At 50.1% G+C, this 19,770-nt stretch overlaps 2 protein-coding genes across 5 annotated transcripts; both read right to left on the reverse strand.

The window, feature by feature from the left end:
- Window positions 1-205: 205 nt before the first annotated feature.
- On the reverse strand, window positions 206-7,562 carry LOC143838828 (protein NKG7-like). The gene is made up of 5 exons (XM_077340736.1): window positions 7,513-7,562; window positions 5,243-5,452; window positions 3,136-3,311; window positions 2,846-2,980; window positions 206-246 (listed from the first exon to the last, which is right to left on the reverse strand). The coding sequence occupies exons 1-5, from the start codon at window positions 7,560-7,562 to the stop codon at window positions 206-208; spliced, it is 612 nt and encodes a 203-aa protein (XP_077196851.1).
- Window positions 7,563-11,051: 3,489 nt separating this feature from the next.
- On the reverse strand, window positions 11,052-19,239 carry LOC143838934 (lens fiber membrane intrinsic protein-like). Of its 4 annotated transcripts, none has more exons than XM_077340831.1 (5): window positions 19,087-19,239; window positions 17,193-17,392; window positions 16,082-16,231; window positions 14,966-15,100; window positions 11,052-11,241 (listed from the first exon to the last, which is right to left on the reverse strand). In XM_077340831.1, the coding sequence occupies exons 2-5, from the start codon at window positions 17,365-17,367 to the stop codon at window positions 11,180-11,182; spliced, it is 522 nt and encodes a 173-aa protein (XP_077196946.1). In that variant the 5' UTR covers window positions 17,368-17,392; window positions 19,087-19,239; the 3' UTR covers window positions 11,052-11,179. The 4 variants fall into 4 exon arrangements, with proteins under 4 accessions (XP_077196946.1, XP_077196943.1, XP_077196944.1 ...); XM_077340828.1 differs by having other exon boundaries at window positions 16,082-16,246; XM_077340829.1 differs by having other exon boundaries at window positions 16,082-16,246; window positions 17,193-17,395; window positions 19,087-19,223.
- Window positions 19,240-19,770: the final 531 nt, after the last annotated feature.

Raw genomic sequence — 19,770 nt, forward strand, 5'->3', positions numbered from 1 at the left:
GCGAGGAAGTACGGTTGTAAGCTGCAGAGAAACCAGAATCCTGCCTCCAGCTGTGGGTGACTGCAGCCTTGGAGAAAAGCAGTCATTGACAAGAGAGAGAGACACACTGTGCTCAATGCAATGTTGCTGGCAATCCACGATACAAAAGCAGCTAGACTCTCACAGGCAGATCAGCAGGTCTTTGCCATTGAGTGGGCCTGCAGGCTCAGTCGAGGGAGGTTCTGTGAGTGATCATTATTATTGCACCTTAGAGGCAAAGGGGAAAGAAAGACACGTTAGGGCTCCCAGGGCAATGAGATGCAAGGGGAAAGGCCCATCTCCCTGACAACAAGGGGCTACAGATTACTTTTCTAAAGTACAACAAAAGATGAAACTTCAGATAACCTGACAGACTGATTGTTATAACACTATCACATAGGGGTCCTCGATCTGTTTGAGACTGTGGGCACCTTTTGAATTCTGGCATGGTGCGGTAGCCACAGCCACCAAATGGCTGCCATAAGATGGCTACTGCAGGAGGCGGAGCCAGGCACAAAATGGCTACTGCAGGAGGCGGAGCCATAGTATACCTTCAGTCACGCAGTGCAGATCCTTGTGTTGTGGTGGCCGCTGATGTCAAAGCAACGTTTAAACAAATTCTCACAGCCAATAAATCTGCAGTGACCAATCAGAAGCCTTAATGAGCAAAGCCCCACCATGTTCCGTCCACTCTCTGACAACATTTGGCAGGCACCAGGAAAGATGTCAGAATTTCAAAGGCACCGTGTCAGAGATCTCTGCTATAAGATCTCAATTGCCAGGGATCTATCAAGCCACTGAGCGGGTATCAATGTGGCAAATGAGGGTAGAAACTACACTCAAATATTTTTCCACTGTAAATCTTGCCAAATTCTGGTAAATTTGAACCTCTATCTACAACCTTCCTTTCCCCTGATTTTCAATATATCATACTTCTGCATTTGCATTTGCCCTTCCTGCTGGATTGGGGGATTGGTCGGATGAAGCTCCAGCTGGCACTGAAGGAGCACAAGGCTGGAGAGTGCTTTATTTCCTGCCTTTTGACTAGTCCAGAGTCTATAGCCAGAGCAAGCTGGGGGAGGGGCAAGTGAAGCATGAGGCTGCTTGTTTATCTTTCTTTCTGTTCCTGCAGGAGCAGGGTGAGGGGAGGGGAGTGGTGGGGTGGGAAGGCAGCAGCCTCACAGAGAACTAAGAGAGGAAAGTAAATCCAAGAGGCAAATCTCTGCTCAGAGAACTGTGGGCGTTTGTAGTGCAATCACTTTAAAACAGATCCCAAAATGAGGGCAAGAATAAGTCTTGTGAGGGAATAGCAACTGGGAACCAGGCAGCCTTTGAATTGATGCCCTGACCAATCAGCAACAGACTGCTTCGCTATGTCAGCATTGGAGGCACCGAGGAGGAAGTTAATCCGGCAAAACACAGAACATCTATACTTAATACTGGGGCTTTCTCATTTGTAGCAAGTTATATTTGCTCCTGAAAGGTACTGTCACCATGGATCAATCATAGATGTTCCAGAGGGGAAATTTAAAGCGCTAAATATCAAAATGGAAATTGAATCATGTGTAGATGACTTTCTTTAACTTGGGGTCACTGGGGATAAAAAGCCCAGTCCAAATTCAACGAGGTTCAGTGTGGGCAAATGCAAAGTAATGCATATTGGAGGCAAAAATCCTAACTATAAAGATACATTGATGGAATCTGAACTGGCAGTAACTGATCAGGAGAGAACTCTTGAGGCCATAGTAGATAACTCATTGAAAATGTCAGCTCAGTGTGCAACTACAATAATTAATAATAATAATCCCCAAAAGTGATGCTGGGAATCATCATCTATCAACATCATCAGCTGGTATCATAATGCCATTGTGGCCTCGTTTGGAATATGGTGTGCAGTTCTGGTCAGGAAAAAAATTATAGCATAGGAAAAAGTACGAAAAAAGGCAACTGAAATTAGTAGGTGAATGGAGGACTTCCCAATGAATAAAGAGTCTTATTGTTATTTATTAAAAGATTTATATCCCGCCGTCCCAAAATTAGCCCAGAGCATTTAAGACTTTTTTATGTTGAGAAACAACAACTGATGGTTGACATGATAGAAGTTTACAAAATTATGTATGGGATAGAGATGAAAGACTCTTCTCCCTTCCTCACAATACAAGAGCTGGTGGGCACTCCATGAGCAGTAGGTTTAGAACAGATCAAAGGAAGGACTTCTTTGCCCAAACTGGAATTGACCGCTGTAGGAAAGGGTATGTGGTTGTAAGAATGGGCAGCATCAAGAGGGGAATGGAAAAACATCTGGAGCAGAGGTCTACCAGTGGCTGTTAGCCACAAGGCATGGATGGAATGCTCTGCCTGGGGCCATGATGCTCTGTATTCTCGGTGCTTAGGGGGCAACAGTGGGAGGGCTCCTGGAGTTGTGGCCCATCTGGTGGACCTCCTGATGGTCCTGGGTTTTGAGCCAGGACCTGGTTCCTCACCCCTCTCTTCTGATTCGTCAGAATGTATAAAGCAGCCCATCCCCATCAGCAGTTGGATATGCATATAAAGCCTGTGTGTTTTCCCTGTTACCGTTCAGTTTTTTTGCTTGTTAATAAAAGTTCTCTTTGTGTTGGGGCAAACTGATGAGGCTGTACCTTACTCCCTTCCCTCCCCACAACTTTCTCAGTGGTAATAGAGAGGTAGAGCTGCAGGGTCAGTTATGCAGCGGTTATGTCACTGTATAAAAGGTGCTCTGAAGCAGTTGTACTTCTGGAAAAACTTCAGCCCCCCCCCCCAAGTGATTGGGTGGGTGCCTCAGGGCCACCTGTAGAGCACGACTCACCTGTAAAGACGTAAATAGGGATGGAGGCCCAACACAATCCATAGGAGGAACCAAAGATGAGTATGTGTCGCATGTACCCCTCTGTGCTCCTGTTTACAACTGTGAATACAGAGATGGCGATCAAGGTGAAGAAACCTGGGCCAAGAAGGAGAAATGAGAATGTGCTTCAGAAGAACCTCGCAAGCCCTCTCAACCACCCATGTTTCCGTCTCTGTCCCCTCTCTGCTGAGCGTTGCTGTGAAGAGGCCCAGAAGGTGGCCCAGCCAGTAGGGCTCTCACGGCGGCATTACCTGTGCTGCAGCTGAGGAGCCCGGCAGCCACCATGAAGTAGACCGGGCCGACGGACACACGTTCGAAGGAGATGCAGATGAAGAACAATGATGTCAAGCCACAGAGAACAGCCATAATTAGGAAGGCTCTGGTAACATGGAGGTATTCTGCAAGGGAAGAGAAGAAAAAGAAGAAGACGCATCATCCAGGACAAAACAGCAACAGAGCCTTCAGAATGGGTTCTAAACAGAGCTTCCATTTGGGGTCCTCCTTCGCTCCCCTTTGGCGTTTCTCCATCACAGATTCAGTCGGAATGGAGTCCAACCAAGAGTGCCATCCTAAGCAGAGTTACACGCTTCCAAGTCCATTGATGGCAGTGGCATTTGAAAGGCTTAACTCTGTTCAGGGTGGCATTGCAAGTTCCCTGAAGAGGCCACTACACAGGGCAGATTCCACAGTCAGCCCTGGCCTGGATAGCCTGGTCCTGTCATATCTCGGAAGCCAAGCAGGGCCAAGCAGGGCCTTGGAGGACTGGGATAGAGTTCCTCCAAGGGACAGGAAGGGGCATGTCTAGAGGCAGGAAATGGCAAACCAACTGTGAACGTCAACTTTCTCAGTCATCCCTTGTAGGATGTGCTTGCTCCATTCTATGCCCATCCTGTGGTGGTGCCAAAAGCTAGTGCTTGCTTGAGGGAAGAAAATGGTTGCCCAACTCAGCCCAAAGCCACTGTGACCTTGGGGTCACCCCAGCACTGATAAAGCTGTTCTGACCAAGCAGTAATCTCAGCCTCACCTCTCGCATAGGGTGTCTGTTGTGGGGAGAGGAAAGGGAAGGTGAATGTAAGCTGCGTTGAGACTCCTTTGGGTAGACAAAAGCGGCATATAGGAACCAAATCTTCTTCTTCTTCTTCTTCTTCTTCTTCTTCTTCTTCTTCTTCTTCTTCTTCTTCTTCTTCTTCTTCTTCTTCTTCTTCTTCTTCTTCTTCTTCTATTACTGGATTATGATCAATTAAAAACCTTTTTTTTTGTTAGCAGCTGTCCCTTATCCTCAATGGCTAACTAAAGTTGAGTGTAAAATAAGGTCTCCTGGCTTAGACCCGGTACAGTTGCTGAAAGGTGGTCTAATGAAGCAAAAGGTATGATACACCAGTGACTTCTGGGTAGAGGCACAAAATGAGACCTCTAAATTGGCAGCTTTCTTCTCTAGCTTAAAATCATGGTCATCTGGGGTGGTCCAAAGATTGTTTTGGGGTGCAACTTGGCCCCAGTGTCTGGCTGTGGGATTGTCCTGAGGGCACCCTGCTTTGGAGCAGCTGAGCTTCTAGACTCCAGAGGACAATTTCCTTGGAGAATATGGCAGTTTCTCATCGACTCTATAATTCATTCATTCATTCATTCACTTATTATTTCAACTTATTACCCGCCACTCTCATAACTGGCTCATGGCGGGTTAAACCCGTCCGAATTAAAAACCCCATTAAAACACTTCCGGACAATCATCCAATACAGAACAAAACAGACTCCTAAACAATTAAAAACCATGGTAGTCAACAACCCACTAACCCCCCCAAAATCTAATACAGGAGTGGGAGGAGGGAGCGCAGATCACATGGCGGGTGCTTACACTCTTGACACAGAGGTGTCCATCAGATCTTCCTCGCCACGCTGGCAACCAAAGACCTGGCAGAAGAGCTGCATTTCGCAGGACCTGTAGAACACTGGCAGCTCCTGCAGGGTCTACACCCCTAGCATTATGGAGTCTATCTCCACCCTAAACCTTGTCAGCTTCAGGCTCCATCCCCAAATTTTCCAGCACAGAAGTAACATCTCTGACTGGAAATGCCGGGGATTGAACCGGGGTCCTTCTGTATACAAGGCTGAAGATAAACGCTCCTGAGCCAAGCATGCAATATAAAAACAAAGTATTATTATTACTGATGATGACGATGATGGAAAAAAAAACAAATATTCTGCCATATTTTAAAAATCCAGTCCATAGCCTGAAGTTATGGCATTCTCCCACCAAAATACCTGGCCACAAACCCTGGGCCCATTTTTAGCCGTTGGGGGCTGGGGTTACAATAGCAGCCAGAGATCCTACCTGGTACATTAAACGGCAAGTAGTGACAGGAGGGCCTCAAGCACGTCTCCCAGAGCCCCCAGTGCACCAGACCATGTGGGCTCCGTTCGGTCACCCAATAGGAAGTGGTCAGGGACGTAAACAGGATCAGGAAACTGCCACAGCTGCAGATGGCGCTGCTGATTCTCAGGGGGTGGGTCAAGACGGTGAGGTAGTGGGTGGAGAACATTTCCGATAAGGTGTTAAACGAGGATTCCCTGGGAGGAGAAGAGACAGAGGAGGATCAGGACCGGTGAAAGAGCAGGTGTTGACCTCTGACCATCCCCCCCTGACCTCTGACCATCTCCAGACTACAGGGATCACTTTTAGGATCAGACCATGGACCAAGCAGGGGCACAGCTCCTATACAACTATATTCCACGTACAACAACCCCGGTTGGTGGGTGGTTAGGGGCTAGGGATGCCCAGGTAGGACCTAGAATTACAGCTCCTCTCCAGACTACAGCGATCTGCTCCTCTGGAAAAAAAGGATGCTTTGTAGGTGGACTATAGGGTAGCTTGCAGATTGCTGAGATCCCTGTTTTCTCTGGGCTCCAACCCTAAATCTCCTGGTGTTTCCCAGCCTGGATCTGGGAACCTAAACCCCACTTCCCCTCCTGGTAGCTAGGAGGGATGGGACCTGGGAACATGAGGGGGGCTATTTTCAAATAAATGTTCGCTTTCAACCCTCCAGTTTAAAAGTTTTCTCCTACTCCCCCCCCCCACAATATACTTAGAATCATAGAATCATAGAGTTGGAAGGGACCTCCTGGGTCATCTAGTGCAACCCCCTGCACTATGCAGGACACTCACATCCCAATCGCTCATCCACTGTAACCTGCCACCCCTTAAGTCTTCACAGAATCAGCCTCTCTGTCAGATGGCTCTCCAGCCTCTGCTTAAAATCTCCAAAGAGGGAGAACCCACCACCTCCCGAGGAAGCCTGTTCCACTGAGGAACCGCTCTAACTGTCAGGAACTTCTTCCGGATGTTGAGACGGAATTTCTTTTGAATTAATTTCATCCCATTTGTTCCGGTCTGTCCCTCTGGGGCAAGAGAGAACAATTCTTCTCCATCCTTTATATCAATGGTCCCCAACCTTTTTATCACCAGGGACTGGTCAACGCTTGACAATTTTACTGAGGCCTGGGAGGGGGGATAGTCTTTTGCCAAGGGACATCACCACCGCCTGAGCCCCTGCTCCACTTGCTTTCCCGCCAGACACCTGTCTTCCTGCCACCCGCTGGGGGGCACTACCAGCAGCAGCTGCGCAGTGCCACGCTGAGGGGGAGTCCCAGCCATGGCAGCCACTGGAGAGCACCAAAGGTGAGCCGTCAGCAGAGTGGCAGGGCAGCCCCCGAGGCAGCAGCCAGGGAGGAGGACGAGGAGGAGCCTCGGACCGGTACCGACTGATTTACGGACCGGTACCGGTCTCCGAACTGGGGGTTGGGGACCACTGCTTTATATGGCACCCTTTTAAATACTTGAAAATGGTTATGAGATCCCCTCTCAGTCGTCTCCTCTCTAAGCTGAACAGACCAAGCTCCCCCAACCTTTCTTCATATGTCTTGGTCTCCAAACCCCTCACCATCTTTGTTGCCCTCCTCTGGACATTCCAGTTTGTCAACATCCCTCTACAATTGGGGTGCCCAAAACTGAACACAGTACTCCAAGTGAGGCCGAACCAGAGCAGAGTAAAGCGGTACCATCACTTCCCGTGATCTGGACATGATACTCCATTTGATACAGCCCAAAATCCCATTTGCCTTTTTAGTCACTGAGTCACACTGCTGACTCACATTCAATGTATGGTCTACTAAGACTCCTATATCCTTTTTGTACATGCTACTGCCAAGACAAGTCTCCCCCATCTTATATTGGTGCATTTGGTTTTTCCTACCTAAATGCAGAACTTTACATTTGACCCTATTGAACTTCATTTTCATTTCTTTGTCAAATTAATAAAATAGACTCTTGTGAACACCAAACTTCAGCCATTCCATTCAGGTGGGACAGAGATGTTCCCCATAAACCTAAAGAAAACATTTTCAAAGTTTTTAGAAAATAATATCAGCTCTGAGACGGAAGAAGAAAGCGGGGATTTTGGAGGGGAAGGACCTCAACAAAGTGCAGTGCCATAGACCCCACCCTTCAAAATAGCGCCTTTTCTTCAGAAGAATTTATCTCTGTACTCTGTAGTTAACAGCAGAAGAACTTAATGCTTCTTTTGTCCTGTCCTCCCCTTTCCACTTGACTTGTCCTATACCAAAGGCCATACCTTCCTTCAAGGCCCCGTCCTGGTCCAATCTCCCCTGTCTCCGCTGCCATCTTTGAAAGGTGGGTGAGGAAGAAATTGTATGCTTCTTGGCTAATACACCTGGTTGTCTAGGTGACACCTGCAGCTTGGTCCACCCTCCCTCTGTGTGAATTCTAACCAGTAAGGTTCTTGGTGTGCTCCCTCCGCAAAGATTCTGACCAATCATTCATCTGGTCCTTTGAGACTTGGATTCTATGCACATGGACCCTAACCAATCAGTGCCTTGTTCCTTCCTGACAAAGCTTCTACACACATGGATTTTTATCCAATCAGTTTCTTGTGCCTTTTTTTGTCACATGGATTTTGACCAATCAGAAACTGTTTCCGCACTAGAGATTTGCATTAAGGGTCGAATGTTTCGTCAATTTCCGCACTGAAATTAATCTTTTCCAGCGCAGACCTGAATTCCCACCTCCCTTGCCCCGCAGCAAAGGAATCCCAAGAAATCCGTTTTTCATTTTTGATGTGGGATCTAACAGGGTCTAAATTGGGGCTGGCCAATGCGGAAATGTAGCATTTGGCCTTTTCCAGTCTGTGGCCACCATTGTTCCCCACCCCCGTGTAGCGTCACTTCTGTCTCTTGCACCATTCGCCCCCCCCCATTCCCCCCAGGAGAATTTGTGCATCCTTCAGTTCACTCTCCCCCCCCCCCCACTGCCCCATCCTTCAAGAGCCCGGATGCTGATGCGGGCTCTCCGCTCCTCCCTGAAGCAATTTGGCTCGAAGTTCAGGTGGTTGCCAGATCTCATTGGGGAGGGGAGGCGAGGAGATGCCGCATCAATCTTTCCGATGCAAGCCGGTAGCCGGGCTCTTGGTTTCCACACAGTTTGTGATTTACCCTGGCTATTTGAGCTATTTGCCTATGGAAGGGATTATCTAATCTAGGGGTAGTCAAATTGCGGCCCTCCAGATGTCCATGGACTACAATTCCCATGAGCCCCTGCCAGCGAATGCTGGCAGGGGCTCATGGGGATTGTAGTCCATGGACATCTGGAGGGCCGCAGTTTGACTACTCCTGAATCTATACTGGATAACACAATATGCCTTCTGAATATTTGTAGTATGGTTGTAACAGAAGGGAGAATGTTATTTGTTTAAGATGATGGCAGCTTTTGTTTTAGCTCTGGCTACTGACAAGGGGTGTTGGAGACAGATGCTACACACTGGAACCCTGCCTGGTATTTTTGTTACATTATGTTAAAAAAGAAATCCTGTAAATATTTCTGTCTATGAACAATGGGTTCCCAGAGTCATTAGGAACCAAGAGTTTTATTTTTCACAGCGTCATTGCTCTTCACACTACGGACCTGTTTGTTTTGGGAGACTGCCACCTCAAGTTTGACAACTCCAGAATTAATTGGGCAGCGAGGCTCCGCCTGCCTGAGGATTTGACCCTTTCCCGGCATTCCGTGCCTTTTTTTGAGGTTTTTCACCACCCTATCCCACCCTCAACCTCCTTGTGACGACACCAGGCTGAAGTCAGATCAGCAGCTCTCCCCCAGGGAAGCAAATCTGCCATTACTGGTCTTCTAACTGAAGAACCCCAGATAGCCCCAGAGGAAATCTTCTGGCCTTGTCTTTTAGAAGATAAAAAGTAGGGGTCTTTTTCTATATCCCATTTTTTACTACCTGAAGGAGGCCCAAAGCAGATTCTTCTTCCCCCAAGAGACATCCTGTGAGGTAGATGGGACTGAGGAAGCTCTGAAAGAATTGCTATAAGAATAGCTCCAAGAGAACTGTGACTGACCCAAAGTCACCCAATTGGCTGCATCTGGAGAAGAGGGGAATCAAACCCAGTTCTACGGATTAGAGGCTGCCACTCTTAGCTATAGTCTAGGGATATTATGCAGAAAAAGCCCAGGAGAGAAATCCTATTCTCAGATCCTGCTGAGATCTCTTTCTGAGTTTGCTCAGTAACTGTGTTAGGGTGAATTGCATCTCCCAGGTTCGCAGCAGGGGCGGCCCTTTGCCAGATACCCTCCCCCCCCCCCCACACACACACAGATTCCTTTGCAGAAAGCTTGTGCTCATTGGTGGTGGAAAGTAGCATCACATCACAGCTGGCTTTTGACCACCCCAAAAGGCTTTCAGGGCCAGAGACCTTCGGAGGTGTCTTGCCACTGCCTATCTTGACAGTCTCCCATCCAAACACTATGCAGGCTAACCTTGCTCAGCTTTCGAGACCTATCAAGATCAGGCCAGCCTGGGGCCATTCTCCTTGCAGCATCCAGCTTGGAGAGTATCTTTATGCAAGGCTAATATTATCCATCAAGACCGGAAACACTGCATTGGGATGGCACTGAATGGGAAGGACCCTGCTCAGATGCACGCAATTGCATTGATCTTAGAATCATAGAATCATAGAGTTGGAAGGGGCCATACAGGCCATCTAGTCCAACCCCCTGATCAACGCAGGATCAGCCCAAAGCATCCTAAAGCATCCAAGAAAAATGTGTATCCAACCTTTGCTTGAAGACTGCCAGTGAGGGGGAGCTCACCACCTCCTTAGGCAGCCTATTCCACTGCTGAACTACTCTGACTGTGAAATTTTTTTTCCTGATATCTAGCCTATATCGTTGTACTTGAAGTTTAAACCCATTACTGTGTGTCCTTTCCTCTGCAGCCAATGGGAACAGCATCCTGCCCTCCTCCAAGTGACAACTTTTCAAATACTTAAAGAGGGCTATCATGTCCCCTCTCAACCTCCTTTTCTCCAGGCTGAAAGTTGGATCTTAGTCCAACTTGTAACGGATGAATGCTACAGCTGCTGTCACCGAACTTGATAGGCTTTAAAGGTTTTATTTTGCAAGCCTGTGTCAGGATCAGACGCCTTGATCTCTGCCATGGTTTGTATTTGACCTGAGTGACTCCATCTTGAATCCATCTATGTTACTTTAAGAGTCTCTGTGTAACCCTGAACTGTCTGCTTTGCGCTGTGATTTAGGTTTGCAAATATTTCTGCTAGACTGTGTTATCTGGAGGAGAGGAACTGTCTGACACCCAAGGCCAAGACGGCCCGGCTATCGCTTGGAAGGGAGCCCAGGCTGGCACCTGTGGGAGGGGCGCTTTTGCTCTCTGGGAAAATGTACAGCTCTGGGCGGGAAAGAGAAGGAGTAAAAGTGCTTGCTTTTCATGTATTGATCAGAATCGACTATGAACGTTGAGGTGTCTTGATCTGCTAGCAATAAAACTTTCTATTAATCTTCGTTGTTGGTCTGTCTGCCCTTGACAGCCTGGTGCACACCCTGTTTGTACTGTATTTTATTTCCGCTTATTCTTTCCTTCTGTCACACCAATAAAGGCTTTGTTGTTGTCGTCGTTGTCTAGAGAGGGGGGGGGAATGTGTGGCCACCCTACAAAACCTTTCCTATGCCTCCGTGAGGAAGTGAGGCTGACAAGCAATCTCTGACTGATGTGAGTGGATGGCTGAGCTGAGATTTGAACTCGGGGCGTCGTAGCCGCGCTCCACATATCCAAGCAAGACCAGAAACAGGTGGGTGTATTATTCCGTCATGGTTGTGCCAAGTCAGCATTTATTAAGGGAGTCTTTTCACCAGAGGCCCTGCCCACCTCCATCCCCCTTCGGAGGGCACAGAAACGTCCCCAAGTCAGTGGAGCAACGGCCGAGCTAGCGGGTCCCTGCCAGCCTCTGGCATTCGTGCATCCTGTAGGCACACATGTAGAAGATACCTGCAAGAAAAAAGAGACGGGGAAGGGGGAAATTCAGTGCTGTGTGGTCCTTGCAGGAGCCTCTGCTGCAAGCACTAGAACAGGGGTAGTCAAACTGCGGCCCTCCAGATGTCCATGGACTACAATTCCCATCAGCCCCTGCTAGCATTCGCTGGCAGGGGCTCATGGGAATTGTAGTCCATGGACATCTGGAGGGCCGCAGTTTGACTACCCCTGCACTAGAACAAGATAACCGTGTTTTAAAAATGAACTTGGCCTCAATGGGTTAAATTGTCAGGGCTTCACCCAGGGAATCCTGGGAAGCGTAGTTCTGCAGAGGAGAAGAGCCCTCTCTCCGAGGCATCGTTCCCCAACAGCCACAAGAAAACATTTTGGTCCGTTAGCAATTTGCCCATTGGGGAAAACAGTCCATATGAACAGATTAATTAATTATAGATTCTTGATAGTGTGTGTGTGGGGGGGATACATCCAATTAATTAACTGGATCCATTACCCGCTGGTGTTGAGAATTGTCTCACGGCGGGATACATAAATATAAGAACCCTAACCCTAACTCCGCATCGTTCAAAACAGGGGTAGTCAACCTGTGGTCCTCCAGATGTCCATGGACTACAATTCCCATGAGCCCCTGCCAGCAAATGCTGGCAGAGGCTCATGGGAATTGTAGTCCATGGACATCTGGAGGACCACAGGTTGACTACCCCTGGTTTAATACATTAAACACCCAACCATACTCTGGCGGCGAGAAAAAACAAAAGCCGGTCCACTTCTCCACCTCCCCCCAGCGCCCCAGGGGAAATTCCCGTGGTGCCAACCATTCCAGTCCACTTGTTCTTAAATGTGGAGAGGCCCCTCAATCTCCCATGCCATGGGGTCTATCAAAGACCTGGAAGAAGAGCCCAGTGTTGCAGACCTTGCAGTACCACGAAAGCTCCTGCAGGGCCCTCAGCTCTTCCAGGAGCTCGTTCCACCAGGTCGGGGCCAGGACCAAAAAGGCCCTGTCCCTGGTCAAGGCCAGGCGAACCTCCTGTAGGAAGGGAAGGGGACCTCCCGTGGGAATTTAAGGCCAGATTATTAGAGAAATGACCAAGTGGCAAAGAAGGGTGCCAGCTTTTGAATTCAGCATCCTTCATATCACTGGAAGTTCATCCCTCCAAAAACAGGGGAGTTAAAAAGATCTTTGCAAGCATGGTGTGACAGACAGAGCCCTGGCCTACAAAAATCTTGAGTTGGGGAGTTGGGAAAAATTGAAAGACTAGGGGCAAAGCCCATGGCACCCAGGAATGCACCAGACACCAGGACACAGGCTTGCACTGTGTCCTTCCTGGGTGCTTGAGATCCACCACGATGAAATGGTTAAAGACTAGCAAGTCTCTAATCTCAAGGGCTGGGTCAGATCCCCCCCATCCAAGTGCAGGCAGCTGGGTCAACCCAGTCCTGGACGGGCCACGGAGAGGCTTCTGCAGGCTGTGTGGTCCTTGCAGGAGTCTCTGATCTTGTTGGGCGGGTGGGCTGCCATTTCCATGCCTCCTGTGGCCACATTGGAGTGGGGCAGGCTGCTCAGAGGCCTCCCCAGACCCCGTAGGGCTGGCGGATGGACTTTCCTGGGCCGTCCGCCCCCAACCCTTGGATCTTGGGCAGGCAGCTGGAGAGGCAATGCTGGGCTCCTTGGGGCTGGCCTGCAGTCCAGCCTCTCTCTTTTTCCCTCCCAGAACCAGCTGGAAGGAGGAGGAAGGGGTATGGCAGGCCCACCACTGGCTCACCTTGGTGAGTGAACGTTCCCTGTTGGGGGCCCATGCCACAGAGGGCCGATCAGGTTGGGCATGAGTCATCCTCACGCACTTTGGTTTTTATCTTGTTTAAAGATTTGGGGGCTGGAGCCTGGGAAGGGCAGGATTTGCCCTTCCCAGATGTCCATGGACTACAATTCCCATGAGCCCCTGCCAGTGCCTCCATCCAAAGCAGCCACGTTCTCCAGGCGAATTGATCTTGGTCATCAGGAGATCAATTGTAATAGCAGGAGATATCCAGGGGACACCTGGAGGTTGGCAACCCTAAGTGGGCATGAAGGAGGGGAAAGTAGCTGGCTATACCAAAGCTGACAGGAGCAAAGCAGCAGCTGGCTGTTCCCCTTTTGAAAAACAAAGCATTCTGCCATAACCCAACAGTGAATTTTTTAATTTTTAATTTTATGTGTGTGTGTGTGTGTGCGTAAACCCCCTGCAGTTGCTGTACCATCCCTGGGGATGGACTACAGATGCCCCTCCCGCTGGTACAGAAGGGTTTTCCCCTGGCTGAGCTCAGGGATGCCAACCTCCAGGAAGGTCTGAGGCTGTCCTGGAATCAGAGCTCCTCTCCAGACTGCAGGGATTCATTTCCCTGGAGAAAACGAAGGCTCTGGAGGGTGGACTCTCTCTGGCATTGTACCCCACTGAAGGCTCCAACCCTAAATCTCCAGGAATCTCCCAACCTAGATCTGGCAACCCTGTCCACCACCCCCTCTGGCCTCCCACCAGAGGGACTCGGTGACCTGACTCTACCTCCAAATCTCCAGGGATTCCTCAACCTAGGTGTAAACTGCACGGAGCTTTCATTCCAATCCTAGATCAATTCAGTCCCTGCTGTCTACACAGAATGCGATTTCTGTTTTGATTGTGGCCGAATTAAATTTTCCTTCTGCAGCAAGAAGGATTGATCCGGAGTGACCCCACCTTTATTGTGCGATATCTTAGAGTGCTTTTAATGCTCAATATTTTTAGAATTGAATTGAGAAAGCAGGCTGTTTTGAATCTGGGCTTTGCTCTGTGGTAGAGAACCTCTGATTGGCCAAAGCTGTTCATGTGACAAGCTTGCCTTAAAGGAGAAGCCCCTAATTTCTCTCAACTTCTGTCGATCTTGGATTTTTTTCTCCCTCCTCTGCCATCTTCGATCCTCTCTCCCCCCAGCCAAGAAAAGAAAGAGGTCCCCTGCTTGGCTCCTCTCCCCCGACCCCTTCAAGAAAAGAAAGAAAGAGGCTTGGCTCCTCCCTCCCCTTCTGAACTATCCTAACCATGTGCAGAACACTTTCCTGTTTCAATAAGGAGGGGAGGGGAGAGGAAGACCCAAGTTCAAATCGATCTGAATTCAACAGGATTGACAATGGAATAAACAAAGTAAGTGAAGACTCTGCCCTAGAGTTGGCAAGCCAACTTGGGTTTCAATGGTGAGTTCGCTTGTGAGGAGCAGGGATCTGACTGTGGCCGAGAGTGCTTTCCGCTGGGGTTTAAGCCACGGAAAAGAGCTGCTGCCATTGCTGCCCTCTCTTCGGCCTACGCCTGTCTTTCTTGACTTTTATTCCCATTGAAAACCCCCTGAAACATTCTTCAGGCTTCGAGAAACCCCAGAAGCGGCACGATGGTGCAGAATGTGGTCAGGAAGCAGAGCTATGGATATGCCCACCCAGGGCTCTTCCCCTTCCCACCCCCTCCAGGCCCATCATTGGCCATTTTGGGAGGGGTTGGTGGGTCGACATATCTGGTCATATCACTCAAATGTTTAACAAATTATACATATACGTATAGACAGACAGACAGACAGACAGACAGACAGACAGACAGACGGATAGATAGATATTCACTCCCACCCATTCAGGAGACCCTTCTATGTCCATCAAGAAACCCCGGGGTTTCACGAAACTCTGGTTGAGAAAGCCTGGCCAAGGCAGAGGGGAAGGGAGTTGAGGTACCTGCGAAGAAAGTCATCAGGAGGGCCACCCAGCCCAGGATGTAGGACCAGGAGAAGCGCCATTCGCCGAAGCGTTTTCCCAGGAAGTTGACGGTGACTCCTGTGTAAATCCCCATCGCCAGGAGGACAAACAGGGCTGGGGAGCGGAGGGAAGAGGAAGAAAGGCTGGTCAAGGCAACATTTGCAGGAATGCTGGCCTCCACGTTACGCAGCAAACAGAGAAAACTCCTGGATGTGTGTATTGACATTACTTATATTCTGCTCTCCTCTTTATTCTGCTCTTATTCTGCTCTCCTCTGTTTCATCCACACCACAACCCTGTGAGGTTGGCTAGGCAGAGAGGGCGCAACTGGCTCAAGCTGATTTCGCAAGCTCCCTTGGCAAAGTGGAGATTCGAACCTGGGTCTCCCAGGCGGGGGTGGGAGGGGTGTGCTTGCAAGAAAGGAAGTGAAGGCATCTGGAATTAACTTCTCACTCTCCTCAGTGGGTGACTGCCTGTCCTGTCCTAGGAACGTTTCCCCCCTAGAATCAGAGAGTTGGAAGGGACCTCCTGGGTCATCTAGTCCAACCTCCTGCAATATGCAAGACACTCACATCCCTATCGCTCATCCACTCTAACCTGCCACCCCCTTGAACCTTCACAGAATCAGCCTCTCTGTCAGACGGCTATCTAGCCTCTGTTTAAAAATTTCCAAAGATGGAGAACCCACAATCTCCCGAGGAAGCCTGTTCCACTGAGAAACCACTCTAACTGTCAGGAACTTCTTCCGGATGTTTAGACGGAATTTCTTTTGAATTATTTTCATCCGATTGGTCTGTCCCTCCGGGGCAAGAGAGAACAACTCTGCTCCATCCTCCATATGGCACCCTTTTAAATACCTGAATATGGTTTTCAGATCCCCTCTCAGTTGTCTCCTCTCCAGGCTAAACAGACCAAGCTCCCCCAACCTTTCTTCACACGTTTTGGTCTCCAAACCCCTCACCATCTTTGTTGCCCTCCTCTGGACCCGTTCCAGTTGGTCTACATCCCTCTTCAACTGGGGTACCCGAAACTGAAGACAGTTCCCCTGCTCCAAGGCGCCCCAGGGACCACGGAGGAGAGGAAGAGGGTACTTACTGGAAGCGAAGAACAAGATGCCGGCCGCAAAGGATCGGTTGAAGCGCTGAAAGGTGGAGAACTGGGCGAAGGAGAGGATGCCGGTGATGATGCCCGCGAAGCAAGACAGGGCGGAGAGGATCATGAAGGCTCGCGTGGCGTTCCAATAGGCTACCGGGAACAAGACTGAGAGCAGTTCACAGACAGGCACGAGGGACTGTTATTGAACATCATTATTTTGGAGCACAATGTTGGTTGTGATGGATGGGGATGGGGGGGTATTGGCCCTTTCCCATCCAGTGGTGAACCTGCGGCTGGCGGCTGGCTGGTTTTGCACTCATTGTAAACTAAGCGTTTTTTCACGTGAGGACCGAAGGACAGCCACCCAGCAATGGTGGCCGAGCCCAATCCCCGTCCCTGGTTCCCCTCCCCCACCCCGGTCACAAGTCAATTCCTGGTCTACAGATCTGGGGTTCTTTTTCCGGATCCCCACCACGTGGCGCTGAGCTGGCTAAATAATAACATAAAGGCAAACTGGCTAAGAGCAACAGTGACCTGTCGAGACCCTACAGCCCGGCAGAATCCTCAGGCCCCTTAATGAGGGCCACGAGGGCCTCTAGTCACGTGCAGAGTTTATTCCCTTCGGATTAAGGAACCCTACCTAAGGCCAACCCCTTCTCTTTTGAGACGGCAGGCCCAAAAAGTGCAATTTGGCAAAGTCCGAGAGGGGCGGTCTAAAAAATCCCCAAACAGACAGACAGACAGACCAACAGACCGACAGACAGACAGACAGAGAGACAGACCGACCGATGGACCGAAAAGACCGACAGACCAACAGACCGACAGACAGACAGACAGAGAGACAGACCGACCGATGGACCGAAAAGACCGACAGACCAACAGACAGACAGACAGACAGACAGACAGACAGACAGACAGACAGACAGACCGACAGACCGACAGACCGGCAGACAGACAGACAGACAGACAGACAGACAGACCGACAGACAGACAGACAGACAGACAGACAGACAAATAAACAATAAAATCTTCCAGGCAGGCTCTGCCCATCCAAACGAGTGGCAGAATTTGCACACAGGTCCCGTAGGTCCCGTTCCAAGCGGCCTCTTACCGATGCTCTCGACTTGCATGTAGCATTTCCCGGACACACAGTATCTCCAGAGACCCTGATGGGAGAAGGTCCCGGCCAGCCGGTACTGCATCCAGTAGTCGGTGACGGTCGAAATCACCAGGAGGACGTTCCCCACCGAGGCACAGAAGAGCCCCCCGCCCATGAAGCTGTACATCTCGGTCTACCTCTGAGCAAGCAGGCTGCTGGCAGAAGAGTCGGGCTTAGAAACAAGGGCAGACATTATGGTCCCCCATGTACCATTAGGGATTTCTGTACACTTGGGGGGCAGGCCTGATTTTTAGGAGCGGCTTGGAGAATCACCATAGTTGTGTCCCAGTGTACCACAGGGGGATATCCATTTATTCTGCCCCACCCCCCATACTCAGCTGATATATTAATTAAACCATTTAGACCAGGGGTAGTCAAACTGCGGCCCTCCAGATGTCCATGGACTACAATTCCCAGGAGCCCCTGCCAGCGTTCGCTGGCAGGGGCTCCTGGGAATTGTAGTCCATGGACATCTGGAGGGCCGCAGTTTGACTACCCCTGATTTAGACCCTGCCTTTTGTGGCTCAAGACAGTTTACAGCAAGTGCTAAAAAGCCTGCTACGAAGGGTCCAAAAACATCAGTCTCCCCTCCTGCCTTTTATCCCCAACGACCCAGTAAGGGAGCCGAGGCTGAGAGTGACCCGCCGGACGTCAGCCAGAGAGCTGCCCAGGCAAAGGGGATTGAAAGATTATTGAGTCGGAAGAATGCTCAAGGCACATAACGTGGCAGAGCTGATCTGGTTTGTTTGGGTCAACGAGAAACAGGAGTTACAGACTGAGTCTCTTTATCTCTGCGAAAGCTAATTTGAGTCCTTTGTGACAGGGAACTCCATTCTAGACAGGCTCCAGCAGAGATGGGATTCGAATCCAGTCTGACTAGCTAGGATGGGCAGAGACGCAGGAGGCATGTCCTGCCCTCCTGGTGCCAAGACAGAGAATTTCAGCATGGTGTGGAGAGAAGGTGAAAAACCAGGAGGAAGGAAGGAAGATTCCCTGAGAGTAGCAATTGACACATCCAAGAGATAGCATAGAAGGGGAAGGGGGATCAGGGCCCTGGCATCTCTCTCTCTCTCTCTCTCTCTCTCTCTCTCTCTCTCTCTGACTCTCTGTAGTTCCCTTCTGAAGTCTGAGGCTAAGAGGCAACACAAACTGGTTGTGGTGGGCTTTCAGGGCTTTGTGGCCATGGTCTGGTATTTTTTGTTTCAGAGGTAGAACATGACAAGTCAGGAATCCCTCCGAGCCAAAGCTCAAGAGAAATTCCCATCTTGCCGTGTCCGACCTCTGAAGATGCCAGCCACAGGGACTAAACCTCAGGGACGAAAAGGGTCAGACCATGGCCACACAGTGTGGAAAGCCCACAAGAACCAGTTGCCTCGGGTCGTGAAAGCCTTCAACAATTCCTTAGGCAGCACAAAGTCCTTCTCTTCCAGCCCGCAACTCTGGGACCCCAGACTCTTAACAGCACTGGGACTTCTTAGCTCGCCTTTCGGCTCTCCAGGAACCCTAAGCAGCTTGCAAGGAAAAGGGAAAGGGGAAAGAAAGGAACCTGGAGGCACATAAAAGAAGCCAGCCTGCCCTCCACCCCAAGTCATCTGGGCCTAGGCGAGCACCCACAGAACTGGCCCATCAAAGCTGTGCACCACGGGCTCCGTGCCAAGGGCTCAGCTGGCTCCCAGCCATCTGCGGCAGAGAAGACAGGGGTTGGTAGGAGAGTTGAGCGCCATCGTCAGGACTGTAGAGCTCCATTGATGGATCGTGATGCCTGGAGACTCAGGGTCCATCCCCCATCCATTCACCTGTCCCTGGTCACCCACCCCTAGGTCCTTGTCCATCGACCCATGCTTACCTGTGGATCCCGGAGTCTCTTTCCCTGGCCGTCTCTCCTCTCAGCTGAGCTGACCCCTGTCCGACCCTTTTCCCAACGCCCCCCTGGTGTTTCGCTGACTCTGCCTAAACTTCTCTGTCCGGGTCCAGAGAGTCACAGGAGAGAGCGACAGAGTGGGGGGAGCACCGGGGCTGATTGTTCCAGAAGGCAAAATTTGCACGGACAGCAGACTGCCTCCGGTATTGTGAACGAAACGTGCTGACTCTCCAGCTGTGGAGCCCAGTTTAGGCCTCCAGGAGGGCATCAGGAAGGGTTGCACACACATATTCTAACTCCCTCAATAAGTGTCAAGAATGGGGGTTAAGGCTGCATGCTGGCCTGTCCTATGTGCTTAAGAGGGGCTCTGCAAACCAGCAAACATTCATGGCCAGGATCCAAAGTGACAAAGTGGAGCAGCGGGAGAGGACGTGGCATCTGCTCGGCATGCAGAGAGTCCCAGGTTCAAACCCCGGTGTCTCCACTTACAAGACTTGGGTGATAGGAAAGATCTTCAAGACTGCACGGCCCACACTGACCTTGATAGACTGCTGAGTTCTTTAAAGCAGAGGTAGTCAACCTGTGATCCTCCAGATGTTCACGGACTACAATTCCCATGAGCCCCTGCCAGCAAACGCTGGCAGGGGCTCAGGGGAATTGTAGTCCGTG

The sequence above is a fragment of the Paroedura picta genome, chromosome 5 (assembly GCF_049243985.1).
Source record: "Paroedura picta isolate Pp20150507F chromosome 5, Ppicta_v3.0, whole genome shotgun sequence".
In the NCBI taxonomy this organism is placed as follows: Eukaryota; Metazoa; Chordata; class Lepidosauria; order Squamata; family Gekkonidae; genus Paroedura; species Paroedura picta.